Raw genomic sequence first — 17612 nt, 5'->3', positions numbered from 1 at the left:
CAGGAAAGGCAGAACAAGAATGAGTACAATAAAAGGGGGTTTCAAAAGGGTTAGAAATGAAAGTAGCACCTAGGGAGAAAGCCCCATTGAATTCAATAGGATTTACTTATGAGTAGGATTGCTCTGTCTGCTACCATATTAGTATGAAGGTTTTCTATCTTAATATAGCATCCCATGGATACAGCAAACTTATAATTAGTGTCTCTGAAGCGTTTATTCACTGCAGTGCTCAGTAACTGGCAGAGCTTCATGTAAATGTTGTGCCAGTATCAATCTCTCATTGGCGCAAACCATATTGCGTGTTCCTGGTTTGCCTGAAGCTGAGATAGAAATCTGGAAACATTTTTCCCCCATTGAGAATAATGGCAATAAGCAAAATGATACAATGCTCTTGTTTATCAGCTGCTTAGCTTGATCTCAGATACCATTCTCAAATGAAATAAAACTGTTTAAAGGGAATAATGAAAGCACAGTTTCTCAGGCTATGTTCCTGACATTACTAGATCTTCTTTGCTAGGAAGGGAAATATATTATTCCTGATTAGTATCTGGGGCAAGGACTCTTCAGACTCTCTGCCCCAACACACATATGAAGGGCAGTGGGTACAGATATGTGCAGCGTACCCTCCAACATTCTCCTTGAAAATAGGAAACAACAACAACGACCCCCCATTTGAATGGGTTGAAGTGTAGGTGGGTTCCCATGAGGCAAGACACAGTGATAACAGCAAGAACCTTTATTTAACTACATAACTGGACAACAGGGGCAAAGCAACTGCTTATATACATTTCTGGAGTCCTGGGCCACTCCCACTCCCAACGTGATTGGCTGTCTAAACTTCCAAGCTGCGAATCATGACTCAGAGTTTAAGGGCCAACGGCAGAGGCCCAAATCCTGAAATGTTCTGTGATTGGATATCAGGTATCAAATCAGAACACAGGAGCTCAGAATCCTTAGTTCAGACTCAAGCTCAGGCAAACACAGACCACTGAATACATAACACAGTTCACTCTTCCACCCTATCAAAATCATCAGGATCCACCCTGAGGCATCTGCGTAGCTGAGCACTCTTCATCTGACCTGCCAGGCTCCATCATATGCCTGCATGAGGTGCCATAAAGCTGTATCCCTACTCCACAGGCCTAATGGCCAGTTCCACTGGAAACCACCTTTAGCTTCAAGGCTCCAACCTCTGAAGTTTCAGAATGCGAGCTTCCGAAGACCTAGTAACCTGATTTCGGGAATGGTGGTTGTTACTCTTCAATATAGGTCTGCACCTATAACAAGCAGAAACTTTATTGACCATTCCATAACATATCTGGCAAGCATCCTAATGGAGCAACTATGTTACAGTCTGTGGTTTGAATAAGGGAATGCACTCGTGGCATCTTTGTAAATTAAAATGCTCACAGAGACCGAGGTTACCACAATATGAGATTATTAAGGTTCATGAACAAGGGGCACTTGACTATTCTGCCTTACCATAGAGGACAACATAAAATGCTGCGGTCTACTCTGTCACTAGCAATCATTTGCACACCGACTGCTAGCGAGGAGCTGAATAGTACACATATAAGGCTTTAAAGACCACAGGACTCAGGCTTCTTATAGCTCCCCCATATCAGTTTTTTGATACTGTATTATGAGACATCTGCCTTATGGTATACCGATGTGTTTTTGCTTTTATTGTGTGTTTTGTGCTCTCGTTTTGTATTTTTATGTTGTGAATCACCCTGAGATCTTCAGATGAATGGCAGTATACAAATTTAATAAATAAATAAAAATTTAAAAAAGATTGATTTGTTTAAGTAATGAAAACGTAATTATGAACATCCTTCGAACTTTGGGTATCTGGCCAAAGTACCGGTACCTTTTTTTTTTGGCTTCTATTTATTACCTAACCTTCCGCCCTTATGTTCTTTTTACCCATCCTCAACACAGCTGCATAGTCACAAAGTATAATATTCGCTCCGCAGTTGAACTTGAAGCACTGCTTATTTACTTTGCTTACATCAAACTTCATGTGAACCAAAAATATAAGACTGGTCTACTAGAATCAATGGGAATTTCCCCATTGGTTTAAATAAGGTATGAGAATATCATCACACTTTCTAGATGCTTAAAAGGTGTCTTATGCCTGGATTAAGCACTTCACCAGGCCGTTACTCATTTTATATGCTGGATAAAGGCATTGCTTGTTCTTAGAATAAGATCTGCAATGGAAGAGGGGCTCCTGATCTTATGGGAACACAGCGTAAGTAGCAGCAACTTAAGACATGGACTTATTTTTAGCAAGTGTATTTTGAATTGATGTCTCAACAGCATCGTGTACCAAAGCTTGTCCCACATGGGAGAGTTTGTAGAGGCTCATTCCAGCAGACATTGGATTCCTGGCTTCTCTAACTGTGAAACCTTTGGCAGGTCCCCGAAGCTTGCTGTGGCTTAGTTTACCATCTGTACTATGGACATAATTAGACTTTGCTGGGGCAGCCAAGCTTTGGGAACTGATTCCCTTGGCCTGGCTTAGTAAACAGCCTGCGTTCGATAGCTTGTGGGCACCTGCTTCCTAGTCTGTGAAGGCGAAGTTTCGTGCAATGCATTAAAACGTTATCGGTTTGCAGCAGAGATAATTAAATCTGCAGATGCTTCACAGAGTCTGATTGTATACATATTTATTATAGGTGGGTGTGAACATGATTTTTTGTTCTTGGTACTATGTAGGTTTCCTCCCACACCTTCTTGCTGTAACAAAGCTTATGCTTAATTCATGCCTTGAACTTCTTGGCATGTCTCTCTTTATCATAGCTGCCAACTTTTCCCTTTTCTTGCGAGGAATCCTATTCGGAAAAAGGGAATTTCCCTTCAAAAAAGGAAAACGTTGACAGCTGTGCTCTTTATCAAAGTAATTGCAAATAAATAGCTGATTTATCATCTGAGGTCGCACTATTATTTCCGATGCCTCTGAAGATATCACTGCCAAACTTGACACAAGGGTTCCCAAGGTCAAGACAGCAGGCACCATTTTGATTCAAAATGGCAGACCACAATGTGATATTGCCCATTATTTTGGCATAGGTTTGCCTGTCTCTTGAGATATTGTCAGCAAACTCAGCACATAGTTTATTCCCAAGGTGGGGTGGTAGACTTTGTCGCTGGGCATCATTTTGAATCCAGATGGTAAGCCAAATCATCGCTTTGGCATGACTTTTCCCATTTTTTGGCATAGGTCTTGTTGGCACAAGGCTTCCAGAGGTGGGAGTGACAAATGTCTTCATGCTTGGATGCTGGGTGCCATTTTGAAACAAGATGGCAGACTGAAACATGGCATGTAGATATGTTTAGGGTGGGGCTCTTTACGTCCCTCCCCTCCCCCCAAAAATGGAAATAAATTGCTTCTCTTTTAGCTTCATCTGCCATCACATATTCTTCAGGCTGTTTTGAGTACCATGCTTTGTTCACCCATCCTCTCAGAGGGTATAGGAATAAATGAGTGTCAGGAAAGCTGATGTGATCTCTGTTGCTAGTTTTTCTTCCATCAAGAAGTTATCACAACTGAACAATCGGTTGCAAAAAGAATGCATATATAAACTGGTTATTCAACCTGGAAAGTGCAAAATGACGGTTGTTGTGAATTAAGCAGTGCAACAGATTAATGACCTTCACCGAAACCAAAATATCATTAATTCACCTAGTGACATTCTGTTGTTCTGAAGGGAAGTCGTGGCTCCGACAATAATGCATCACTTTGCAAGATGTTTTTGGGGATGGAAATAATGCGTTCTTTCTGATCTTGCCCATGTTTCTGGTTTCTGAATCCCCCAAAAGTCAGACAATCTAATCTTTTCAGAGGGGGAAAGAATGCAACAGTCGTGTTGAAAAATGGCACAGTGTTCATGCAAAGAACATTCTTTTTATAGGCAGGCCACTTGGAGATTTTTCCATTAAGGAGATAGGTAAGACAGAGGTATAATGCAGAGTCTGCTCTGATCATTCATGTCAGCTGTTCCTTGCCTTATTTCTTCTTGATCTGTGCAGAGTAAAGGCACATTGGCCCCGCGTGACTATTGCAGAGCAGCAAAACCTCAGGAACAATATGCTGAAGAGAATGTTTAACTTCTGTAGAAGTGTTATGAGCCTGTCAATAACGATCCAGTCAAGCATTCGACTCATTTTCATTGCTGCTGGGCTTTTTTTGCGAGGGGGGGAGGAGCTGTTGCAGACTTTACAACAATAGGCTCATATGTGCGGTATAGCATGCAACACAGGAAATCAGGAGGGATTGTAACAGCCATTTCCATAATTAGAAGGGTGGAAATCCTGCATTTTGCAAAGTTTCTAATCACAAACATAGTCTTCTGTGAGTGCATGCCACTGTAGACCGTTTCTGTGAGCCGTTATTTGCATTTAAAATAATATTTTTTATTATTTTTCCATTTAACAATATATATTCACATCATTATCATTCACTTTACCTCTTTGGCTCTTCAGAGCCTATCGACTTCCTTCCCTCCCACCTCATGGTTTTCAAATGTCAATCTTTATATCATAGCATTTTATGCATTTTCCAATTCTAATTTCACTCCTTACAAAATACATCATAATTTAAATAAAAATGAAGAGGGAGAAAATTTCTCATTACAAGTCTTCAGACAACCCTGCTAGTGATGTTAATTGCTTACAATAATCTTTCAAATATTGTGTAAATTTACTCCAGTCCTTTTGAAATACTCAATCATGCTGGTTCCGGATTCTTCCCATCAGCTTCGCCAGTTCCACAAAGTCCATCATTTTCATCTGCCCCTCTTCTTTCATTGGTACTTCTTGTTTTTTCCACTTTTGGGCTTAAAGAATTCTTGCTGCTGTTGTTGCATACATGAACAGTATTTTATCTTCTCTTAGTATCTCTTTCCCCGCTATACCCAATAAAAAGGCTTCTGTTTTTTTCACAAAAGTATTTTTAAACATTTTCTTTAACTCATTATGTATCATTTCCCAGAAGGCCTTTACCTCTTTACAAGTCCACCACATGTGGTAAAAGATACCTTCTTTTTATTTGCACTTCCAACACTCATTAGTTATTTGCATTTTTACTGATGTTCGCAGTAACTAAACACTTGACAGATCCAAAAAACAGATCTTCCAAGTGTTCTTATTTTCCAGGGACAGTCACAGATTTACAGAAGTCATCCTGGTTTCTGATTTGATCCCTGAATGTCCCATTTTTCCTTAGGACATCCTTATTTTCATTGGAGAAATGTGGGAGGGTGTGGAGTTATGCATCCCACAAGCCAAGGAGATGTAACCATATAACCTTTAGAAGTCATCTGAAGGCAGCGCTTTGGATGACTTCTAAAGGTTAGTTTTTTTATATAGGGAAGTTTTTTTTAACATTTAATGTTTTATTATATTTTTATGTGTTGGAAGGTGGCTGGGGCAACCCAGCCAGATCAGTGGTATATAAATATTATTATTAATTATTATTTATTATTATTATTAATTGAATAGGACGTTCCTATTTTCATCAGGGAAATGTCAGAGGGTATGAAAAAAGGAACATATCACGTAATGTCATGATATATAGTAGCATATGTTTATTTATCTACACCATAGGTCATGACAGAAACAGTCTAATTTAATGCAGTCGCAGGCCTTTAAAGTCAACTGATTAAACAGTCGACGTTGCTCATAAAACCTGCCATAAATCATAAGAAAAATGCAACCATAAATTAACATCCCATTAAAGATTTAATTGGTCTTGAAGCAGTCTATCACCTGTGTGTCAAAAATAGTTCTGGTACTACCATCTCATCACCAGCACAGAGGCAAATGAAGCCACCTTTTCCATTGTACAGTGGTACCTCGGTTAAGTACTTAATTCATTCTGGAGGTCCGTTCTTAACCTGAAACTGTTCTTAACCTGAAGACCACTTTAGCTAATGGGGCCTCCTGCTGCCGCCGCGCCGCCAGAGCACGATTTCTGTTCTCATCCTGAAGCAAAGTTCTTAACCTGAAGCACTATTTCTGGGTTAGTGGAGTCTGTAACCTGAAACGTATGTAACCCAAGGTACCACTGTACATCTGCCATTGTAACTATATTAATTGCAGCACAGTTTTCTTGGCCCTCTGCTTGAAAATAAAATAGTTTTTTTCTCTAAGCGTTCTGTTTAAAGAAGAAATCCTTTCAATTATCAAACTTGTTTCCTTCCTGTAAAAGTAAAGGGGCCCCTGACCATTAGGTCCAGTCGCGGATGACTCTGGGGTTGCAGCGTTTATCTCGCTTTATTGGCCAAGGGAGCTGGCGTACAGCTTCCGGGTCATGTGGCCAGCATGACTAAGCCACTTCTGGCAAACCAGAGCAGCACACGGAAACACCATTAACCTTCCCGCCGGAGCGGTACCTATTCATCTACTTGCACTGGCGTGCTTTCGAACTGCTAGGTTGGCAGGAGCTCGGACCGAGCAATGGGAGCTCACCCTGTTGTGGGGATTCGAACCGCCGACCTTCTGATCGGCAAGCCCTCGGCTCTGTGGTTTAGACCACAGCGCCACCCGTGTCCCTTCCTGTAGGGAACAGCAATGATCAAAAGCTGCATAGGATTCCATTCATTGCAAAGCTTTGCACAAGCCTATTGCCAAACTGTGTAGGAGCTTGAGAACCCAAGACTCGGCTACCCTATCATATCCAGTGCACATGAAGGATTTCCTTACGTGTTTTGAAAAGGATGAGCCTCAGTTCATCCCAAGCTCCATGCACACATTGGAAAAATAGACAGAAGCAAATCTGGCTGGTTTCGAAACAGAAACTGCAGGAAGTAGAAGCCTCCTAAAAATTACCGGAATGCAAGAGATGTGTGCATTTGTAATGCACATGAATGGTTCCAAATGCTACTTAAGATTATTACCAGTGGCATTTTAAATTAACTACTCCAGTGTGCCGTTCTGAAATAAATGACTAATTAGGGCTCACTTGCCAGTGTTTAGTCACCAAGCGGCTTGGAAGCTATAGGGAACAGTTTTATACCGATTTGCTTCACCCTCCACAGACAAGCAGCCTATTTTGCAGTTGCCAAATATAATTTGACAGCTCTATAATATTATTTCATATTTTTCCTTTCTTGTTCCACTGTTTCAACACAGGCCATTCCTGTCCTTCACTAATGGTATTTTCTTGAGCCACTATCCAAATGAAAGCATCTGACTGTTTGTTTGCTTTAATGTACAGAGAAGCATGCCAGCATTGGAGAATTACCCTAATTTCCCACATTAATTGTTTGGCTGTTTGTGCATAAATGCTGGTTTGTTTGTTTGTTTTGGTTTATATTCCACCTGGTTCTTGAGAATTAGGTTGGGTGTAAAATTTTGGGGGGAGAAATAGAACCATGCATTAAAAACATACGAAATGTTAAGCCGAAATAGCCCAATATTTATTCTTCACAATACAGGAATAATTGGAAATGGAAGAGACTTATGATCACCACAGGAAAACTCTCAAATGCAGAATCTGGCATACCTTCTCAATCCAATTTGCCTCCTATTTGCAGCACCCAAAAGTAATCTCCATCTTTGTAAATATAAAGACTTGCTCTTTATTTTTGTCCTCTAAAACAGAATATTACAGAAATGAAAACACATTAAGGGTTTGTTAAACCAAAGTTGTTTTTGGTGTGTGTGTGAACAGGGCCACAGAAAGTTGCCTGTAGATTGTTTCCTGTTTTCCAGAAGAAGAAACCCATTTCAGTATTGCTTGTACGTTTGCTTTTACAACGGCTTACTGGACTATTGTGCTATATTCCAGGTTATTTGGAACTTAATTATTAGGTGCAGGCTACTAGTGATACAGCTGATTGCCTCCTAATGCACAACAAACTTCCACACCGGCTTTCCATTTCTCAGAACAACTTGAACTTTAGATGGCAAATCACTCTTGGTGATTTGAGCCATTTTACAGATCAGAAGGAGCTTCTCATATTCTGATTAGTGACAGCTAAACTGGAAAGCAAAAGGCAGAAAGACTCAGAGATGCAGGAGAGCTCCGTCAATGGAGGGCATGGGCCTCTTAAATCTCTAGATTCGACCCCCAGCTCTATAATTCTATGACTATGTTGTCAAGCTTTTGCAACGTTTGTCAAGAAGTGTAGCCTCATTCAGATAGTTAATGCAATAGCTCAGAATCTCAAAAATGAAATAAAATACTACAGTCTGAAGCAGACATACCATATTTTTTCGCTCTATAAGACGCACCAGACCACAAGATGCACCTAGTTTTTGGAGGAGGAAAGCAAGATATTCTGAATTTCAGAAGCCAGAACAGCAATCCCACTTGCTGTTCTGGCTTCTGGGATAGCTGTGCAGCCTGCATTCACTCCATAAGACACACACACATTTCCCCTTACTTTTTAGGAGGGAAAAAGTGAGTCTTATAGAGCAAAAAATACGGTATTTTGTACGGCATTGTATTTATTTATTTTCATTCAATGTATCAGCAATCGTGAGCTTCAACGGCACCTGTCGCTTGTCACTTTGCCTCTCGGGCTGAGCTGTTTTGTCAGCTGGCTCCTCCAGAAGGGGCTCCCCTCTTGCTCTTAAAGATCATCACTGTGGCTTTGTTGTTTTGTAATGTTTTCCTGTTTACACTGGTGTTATCAGCAGCAATGGGGACACGGGTGGCGCTGTGGTCTAAACCACTGAGCCTCTTGGAAGGTCGGTGGTTCAAATCCTATCAACGGGGTGAGCTCCCACTGCTCTGTCCCTGCTCCTGCCAACCTAGCAGTTCGAAAGCACACCAGTGCAAGTAGATAAATAGGTACCGATGTGGCAGGAAGGTAAACTGCATTTCCGTGTGCTCAGGTTTCCGTCATGGTGTCCTGTTGCACCAGAAGCAGTTTAGTCAGGCTGGCCATATGACGCAGAAAGCTGTCTGTGGACAAACGCTGGCTCCCTCAGCCTGAAAGCAAGATGAGTGCCGCAACCCCATAGTCACATTTAACTGGATGTAACTGTCCAGGGGTCCTTTATCTTTACCTTTTACCTATAAGCAGCAATATAAACCAAACAGGAAATATATATTATATGCCCTTCTATCTTTTGCTTCCCCATTTGGCCTCACTCTTTTCAGACAACTGTTGCACCATGATTTTCATTTCTCTGTACTCAAGACCATGTTCACCTGCCCACTTTGGTGACCGCATCACTCACCTGATGAAGTTGCCTCTGGTCCTCAAAGTGTTAACTCCACAATAGATCTATTAATTTTCAAGGTGGCATAAGACTCATTTGACTTGGCTTTCAAGACTCAGGGTCCTTGTTGAATTCTTCAACCAGCAGGCCCTATATTTTCAGACAAGAATAACTCATACAAATTAGAATACATTTGCTCACCCTGCTTCCATTCTGTTTTCCTGCAAAATTTGATTTTCCCCACCTTCTAATTTATTTATCAGCCGCTGTGATTTTTGCTGTCTAAAGTTTTTCATCTTTTTCATGCATTAGTAAGGAATGACCTTGCCTTTTAAAAGGAACACTGTCAGGTTCAATGACCTATTTGTTTTACTTTCCCAGTCTCTGCAGTCCCCTTTTTACAAGCTGCAAAATAAAACCAAAAAGTCATTGTACTATCTTTCTCTCCCCCCCCCCCTTTCAGCAAGCACAGCAGAAGTTAGACAAGAAACCCCACATGGGTATAACATTTGTGGAGAGAATGTAATTGAACTGGAAAGGAGGGTATCTGCAGTACGTGTTTGGGTACATTTGTGTCTCACTGTGTAAAATATGACACATTTCAGCTGCTTTCTGGTGGTGTTTTATGCCCTCTAGTGGGGCAGAATATTATTGTAGCACATTAGTTTTCTTCTGCTTTGGCTTTATTTCATGGATAAATTGGATTCATTCCTAACTCTTAACCAGCAAAAAAAAATAATAAAAAAAAATTAAAAGTTTCTGTGCAGAATTCACGATACGATTTTTACTTTTCAGCTGAGAAGTATCTTATAGTCTGTTCCTAAATAAAAAAATGCACCAAATTTAATTCTATATAACTGATCAATAGTTTAAATTTTTCCTTCTAAATGAGAGGGAACAGCGTCTTAGCCCCTGCCCATCTATTGCTGTAGGGCAGTTTAGAAAACTTTTGAGGGATGAGGCTGTGTAAGTCACACTTCCTCATGTCTGACTGCCCATCCTTATGATGTAATCTCTGAAGTGCTGCTCTCTTCCAGCCCATAAAAAGGAGCACTGCCATCTCAGAAGGGATGCTAAATAAATTTAACATCCTCCAGCCAAGAGGTTCATGGGGTAGGTCAGCACCAGACTTAGGGATGTGTGCGTGGTTCCCCCGCACAAGATGCTGAGCCAAAGGGTCACAAAATAATAAGAATAAGAAAACCTGCGTTCATATGTGTACCTACTCAAAGTAACAAAAGGAATTACAGTCATGCCATGGAAGTCAACCAGCTTAGTTCCCAAACGTTTTGGCTCCCGAACGTCGCAAACCCGGAACTGAAATCGCAAAACCGAAATTGTTCCGGTTTGCGAACAATTTTTGGAAGCCAAACATCCGATGGGGCTTCTGTGGCTTCCGATTGGCTGCAGGAGCTTCCTGTAGCCAATCAGAACCCACACTTTGGTTTTTGAACGTTTTGGAAGTCGAACAGACTTCTGGAACGGATTCCGTTCGACTTCCAAGGTAGGACTGTATTGTGAAAATACGAAATATTTTTTGGGGGGGTGCACCCAACTTTGTCCTTGCTCAGATGCGATATTACCAAAGTCCATCCCTGTTTTGGGTGCATTTCTGTCGAACCTAACAAAAACCTTGAGAGGATTAATGGGTACTCTTTGTATGCTGTGCTGAGGTCACTGGAGGAAAGGTGTATAAAAGTGATAAACAGGAATATAGAATATGCCATTGGTCCATCTATCTCAATATTGGTTACATCCCTGGGGATGCTGCATACGGAATGTGGGTCAAAGTAGGAAAAGTTACTTACGAATGAAAGTAAAGTAGCAGTCGTACCTTGGATCCTGAACGCCTTGGTACTCGGACATTTTGGCTCCCGAATGCCACAAACCCGGAAGTGAGTGTTCCGGTTTGTGAACGTTCTTTGGAACCTGAACATCCAATGGGCCTTCCGTGGCTTCCGATTGGCTGCAGGAGCTTCCTGCAGCCAATGAGGAGCCATCCTTTGGTTTCTGAATGTTTTGGAAGTCGAACGGACTTCCAGAAGGGATTCCGTTCGACTTCCAAGGTACTACTGTAACGTGGCTCTATCCATTAAAATTCTATCTAGGGAAATGTACACAGGTGACTCTTACATGGCGGTCATGTTCTGGGGATAGCACTTAAAGCCAAAATCTCAGAGTCAAAACACATTGGGTTCAATGGAAGGTAGGACTGCCAAAGTCTTTTTTCCTGGACACCTGCCTTGTTTCCACCTCCTTTTCGTAAAATAATAATAATAATAATTTCAGCCAAGCCCGCCAAGCTGGTTAAATATGTGTGTAAATTGCAAGTTACCTTTAAAACAGAAATCTCTCCTTTTTCCCCCCCACCGCAGGTATGGTGACATGGTGCCGAAGACAATCGCTGGGAAGATCTTTGGCTCGATTTGTTCCCTGAGTGGGGTCTTAGTCATTGCCCTTCCAGTTCCTGTGATTGTCTCCAATTTCAGCCGCATCTACCATCAGAACCAACGGGCAGATAAGCGCAAGGCACAAAAGGTGTGCTTCTACTTTCCATTCATTACATTCTGGGATAGACACAAAGTGGTTCTTTTGTATGCTGTACGTTATCAAAGTGAATTTGCCGTTGTTAACGAAGAAAAAAATGTGACGGCTTCAGAAGCTCTGGAACAAAAACAAAAACCATCAACTGGAAATCGGCTTTCACTCCTCCTGAAGATATAACTACCGTATTTTTCGCTCGATAACACGCACCAGACCATAACACGCACGTAGTTTTTAGAGGAGGAAAACAAGAAAAAAAATATTCTAAACGAAATAGTGGATATATGATTTTTGTGGTTCATGCTGTGGCCACAGACATGTGATCTGACAGTGAATTTGGAGTAGCCCAATGCAAAAATCCTGAGGATCCATGTGGATCCATGCTTTGTAACCACGGAGGAGGAAAGGAAGGGGAACCATGGATCCTCTGCTCACGACTGCAGCAGATCCCCCCCGCCACCCGCAGACATTCGCTCCATAACACGCACAGACATTTCCCCTTACTTTCTAGGAGGAAAAAAGTGAGTGTTATGGTGCAAAAAATACGGTACTTGATTGGTTGGTTTGACACATTAAAAAAACAACCTTAATAATTGTTTTAAATTCATGCATATAAAAGCATGTCTCTAAAATTACGTTTTTAAACCATTTTGAGTGGATTTTTATACATTTTGAGCATGCGTTATTAACGTTCAAAAATTGCAAGTATACTAGAGATTTTGTGTGGATGGAAGTGGGGTTTGCAATGGGAAGTCATAGTCTATTTCTTTAAGCCTGCAGTCTTAATCCCCCCCCCCGTATCTGAAATATTGATAAATCATCTTTCATTCTGCCTGATTTCAAGGTTGCTTACAATGAGTATCTCTATATGTGCCTATATGAGAAAAAAAGACCTCACTGAAACTAGTAAGATTCAAATCTGAGTAAATGTGCATAGGATCGACCTCCCTGTGGGACTTGAACCATTTAAGATCATTTATATGGGATGTGATACCAGTTTAAGTGGTTTGTTGGGTGAATTACATTTATTTTCCCAAACATCAGTGTTTATATTATTATTGTTACTATTATTTTACTTAAAACAAACAAAGCTAAACCCTTCATTTTCTCTCATACCTCCTTTCCAGCTGTGAATTCAAGAAACCTTTAATTTCTGCACAGCCAAGGAATTATGAATGAAGTGTTCTTCATAATCAGTAAAAAATCAATTTCACTCCAAATGGCCACGGGAAACTTTAATTAACAGCCTGCAAAAACCCTGGCTACCTAGAGAAGCCTCGCGTGATATTTTTAATAAAAGGTGCAGTAAGTAGGAGCTTAAGGAAAAGGTGACTTTTGAATCCATTATTAAGCCAAGGCATTTCACATGATTGTGATCTGTTAAGAACCTTTGCTTTGTGTTGAGTATCCTTCAGCTCTTCCTTTATTTCCTGAATGATTGTGGAACCTGCAGGAGGGTGACTTATCTGAACCTCCCCTTTGACCAAAGCGTAGTATAAGTGGATGTACCATATACAGGGAAGAAACAGCCTATAAAATATAAAAATGTATTTGAAAAACCGTTTCATTAATTCCTGAAATGCTCCCAGCGTTTGAGGAATACTTTAGAACTACCTCACTGGGGACCAAAGTGCATTTCTACATGAGCCACATAAATATGACTTTCAGATTAAACAAGTTGTTAGCTTCACTGGAGACGTGAGGATATAATTAAGCAAAGCGCTTGCCCTACATTTTCATACAGAACAAACGCTAAGTATAGTTTGCACTCAGACAATTATCCCTTCAGGAACCGTAAATCCTCTTTCAGTCATCATACACATAGATCTGCATGAGTAGATGAGGGAAAGACACATTAAATATTGGTGCAACTCATAGCTATCTGAACTTTAAGTAAACCCAGTTCCAAAAATATCGTCCTGTCTGTGAATGTGTGGGAAAGCCAAGGAAATCCCAAAGTCTCTGTTGATTAAGGCTTGAGGTGTGAGAAAATAGATAGGTAATTGATGCTCTGCAATCTCTGGTTCTTGGGAGAGCATCTCCAGGTCCTCCTCACTGGGGGCAAGAACAGAGGTCCACCCTCAGTGTGGGGCACTGGACTTCATATTGTTGTAAACAAAATCTGCCCTTTTTCCCTTATGGGGTATCCAAGAGCCCGTATAGAGTCCTTACGTGGGTTCCCTATTGGTAGGAGAAAATTACAGAGACCAACCAGAGAATATTGAGAAGCAAAGCAGCTAGTAAGCCTGATCTTTATTGATTTGTTGCAACAGGGTGCTCCCCTCACACACAGGAAAGGAGGAGGACCTCGAATAATGGCGCACAAGGCCTTATATAGACATTTTAAATTTCCTGCCCTAGAGCTCAAGACCACCCATCCATACATCATATATACATCACAGAAGGGGTGTAACCCAAGACCACCCCCCACAAACATCACACCTACATCACAGAAAAGGTGGTCTACAACAGAAATTTGAATGTTGTTGTTTTTTCTGTCTGCCAGGTTATCTGATAATGCCTTATCTGATTGCCTTTTCTGGTAGTCTGTCACCCTTTGAAATGGTGATTACTAAATTCCTGTAACAAGGAAGGTTTTTTTTTACCTCCTCCCTCCTTGCAGAGAAACATTTGGTCAGCTTGGGAGTCAAAATGGTTTCAGGACTGTCTTCCTGTGCTGCTTCAGACATGTGATTTATGTACGTGTTTGCTTGGTACATTTATGAACATTTATTCTATATCTAAGACCTTAAAATTCTTATTGCAATATGACTCCTCCATGAGAGTGCAGAAAGACAGCCAGTGTCCCTCCACTGGGCCTCAACTTTGGAGTAGGCAAAAAGGTGTTCCAGAGGGTGTTCTGGGAAAGAACGTGGATCAACAGATCTAAAGCACTCCTGTTCCCCTTACGCCCCCCTCCCACAAAATGGGGGACAAGCTATACTAACTTTAGCATACCCTCCCACATTTCTCCAATGAAAAGAGGAACATCCTATTCCATCCCCTCCAATATTTCTCTGATGAAAAGTGGGACGTCCTATTGTGTACCTTATTTCACTCTCTATTCAATCAATGGAAGGCAAACTTTTTTTAATGAATAAAAACCTAGAAAGCAGGAGTGAAGGGGAAATCTGCTATGGTGGCATGAGTTCATAGCTGTGAACTTCTCCCTTTTCTTGTGAGGAATCCTATTCGGAATAAGGGAATTTCCCTTAAAAAAAAAGAGACGTGCATGTGCTTGGCAGGGCATAGGAAAAGGTTGCCCCATCCACTTTTGGATTGTTTCATGAATCCATTTTCTTTGAAACCAGGGAACAAATTGGTCTCTCTCTCCCCCCACTTTCTCTTTCACATTAGAACATCAAGACTGTAAAGAACGAACACTAAGCAGCAAAACGTCATGCTTGATTTTGTGTGAATAGTAGATAGTTAAAATGCTATTGAAGTAGAATCAAATTTACCTCTTTACAAAAAAAAAACACCTGACAGATTTTTATTGATCTCAAAGGCTAGAAAGGAAGAAAGCAAGAGAATTTCCAATCACTATTTATTGTAGGGCTGTGTCCTCTGAAATATAGGGAAATGTCCAAGGTTTGAAGAAAAAACAACAGATGTTTAAAGGTTCTGCACTGGTGATGTATTATGATGCAAATGACAGGGAATAAACCCCAAACCCAGGGCCCAATTTGTGTTTACTGGATATCCAAGCGATCCAGAAATTATTCACACAGAATAGATACACTATTTTGATGTTATAGACTAAGAATTCATAGCATACAAGGAAAAAGAGATTGAATTCAGGGGGTGGGGTTCTGGAAATAAAGCTGGACGCATTACTCCTGGGACGTGCAATTTTTTTGGCAAGTAGGCAAATGCATTCACATTTGTCACCTATCACCCAACCTCTGAGAATAACAGCATTTTTTGAGCTTCCAGATTCAGTATCCATTAGGGAAGTTGTGAGATCATGTTCACTGTTAACCTTCGGAGGCCACAAAATTCAAAGGGAGCCCCGTTTTCCCCGTTTCCAAATTCATTAAAGAACTGAGTAGCAGAGGGGTGCCATTTTGACTGTTTGCCTCATGTGAGTGAATGTGGTGTCGTATTTTAGCCAGACAAAGAGATGCAGTTGGCAGGCAAATGTGGTACAAATTCGTCGTACAAGATCAATAGCTGAATTCAAGACACATACAAGGAAGGGGGCATGCGATTCCAGAAAGTTCCCTTTGTGTTGGCATTTTTGAGCTGTATGTGCAGGGAGAAATCTTAAAGCGTCTTTCATCTTAAATATCCTGCCCTTCCTCCAGAGATTGCCAGGCTCACAGGTGCCTTTAACCAGCATCAGCATTCTACTGATTAAGGGAAGAAATGGAAAAAACATCACAGCCAAGACAGATGACTTGCTCCAGCAGTACCTGCATTCCCTTGTTTTGAACTGTGGCATATGCGTGCGTGTTTTTTTCTGTCCTGTTGCACGAAGAGAAAAGTGCTTTGCATTGGCGAAATCAAAGCCCAAGCCCCTTCAGCGCACCTGACAAAACACTCAGGTGGCAGGTGCTAATGGAAAAAATACAGTTCTTTTCACTCTCTGATGACATACAGAAACCATCCATTCTCCACCTGGCACCTCTCGGGGACTAAACATATTAAATCGCCCCAGTGAATTCTGTCAAAAGCAGCTGAATATGAACAGTAACTGATCAGTTCAATTTTGGCAGCCTGTTCTGTGATTAGTAGTACAGTGGCAGCATGAGAGAGGAAAAAATGACAGGAGTAATTTCAAGAGCAACTAAGTGATATTTACTGGACATGTATTTGCTTGGAACACTGCTTAGAAAAGAGGGAATTGCCCACAGATTGCACCTGCCAGTAATGTCGCATTGCAAAGATTTAATATAGCTAAGGGCTCTCTTCCACAAAGCACTAGAGGGCCTACTAGAAAACATGCTGTTCTGTTCCTCTTTGATTTTACACATACAGGTGCACACACACAATGAATCTATAGCGCATAGGAATATACTTGACCTCCATTTTGTGTGGACTCTTAAAGCCATGACATAGCCCAACTTGATGACAAGCTGGGTGAGGATATCTGGGTGGGATTCAGGGCTGGCCCTGTCATGAGTTACAGTGTGGCATTTGCCTGAAATGTCCACTTGTGTGTTTTTAAACCGTGGGATGTTGTTATTGTTTATAATAATACCTCAGATGCTGGGATGTCTTGGGCTCACCTTCAACTGAGTGGCGTGCATGGCAACATTATTTAGGGTTGCCATATTTCAAAATTGTTGAGTTTTTTAAGGAAACCACAGAAATTATTGAGCTTTCTTTAGGAAACCCCCAAAGCTGTTGAGCTTTTTTCCATAAAAGCTACAAGAATTTTTGAGTTAGGAGCTTTTTTATTCAATTTTTTAATTAATTTTCAAAAAAAATTAAACAAACAAATAAACAAACAAACATAAATCTCAACTGTATTTAAACCGAACTTAGTAACATTGTTAAGTGAGTTAGGAGCTTTTTTAGGCATTGAAACCCCCTATGGGTGCTATTGGAAGAGTTCTTTTTCCCCTATGGAAGCCCTACATTATTGTGTGATTGTTTCATACAGATCACCAGCACTTGCCCATTAGGCAAGGAAAGACAACTGCCTCGGGTGGCAATACCCGCCTGATCCAGCCCCACAGTGGCCTCTTAGCGAATAGGAGGCACTGCTGTTCTCCTCCCATCCTTGTTCCCGATGTAGATAGTTATTCCCACCTTGTTCCTGATGTAGCTCTTCATTCGCCCCTTCCTCCCTGACCAGAGGGACGCCATTTTGTGGCTCACCTCAGGTGCCAAAATGTATTGGGCTAGCCTGCTGACCACAACTTAAAATTCACTCCAGTTATTGC

At 41.1% G+C, this 17612-nt stretch overlaps 1 protein-coding gene across 1 annotated transcript in view; it reads left to right on the top strand.

The window, feature by feature from the left end:
- Positions 1-17612, top strand: part of KCND2 (potassium voltage-gated channel subfamily D member 2) — a 285198-nt gene that overhangs the window by 252081 nt on the left and 15505 nt on the right. Inside the window, exon 3 of the mRNA XM_053407344.1 lies at positions 11553-11715. Within this exon, the coding sequence (XP_053263319.1) occupies positions 11553-11715 (163 nt within the window). The remainder of the gene's footprint in view (positions 1-11552; positions 11716-17612) is intronic.

The sequence above is a fragment of the Podarcis raffonei genome, chromosome 10 (genome assembly GCF_027172205.1).
Source record: "Podarcis raffonei isolate rPodRaf1 chromosome 10, rPodRaf1.pri, whole genome shotgun sequence".
In the NCBI taxonomy this organism is placed as follows: Eukaryota; Metazoa; Chordata; class Lepidosauria; order Squamata; family Lacertidae; genus Podarcis; species Podarcis raffonei.
This window is presented reverse-complemented; position numbering and strand designations above follow the sequence as displayed.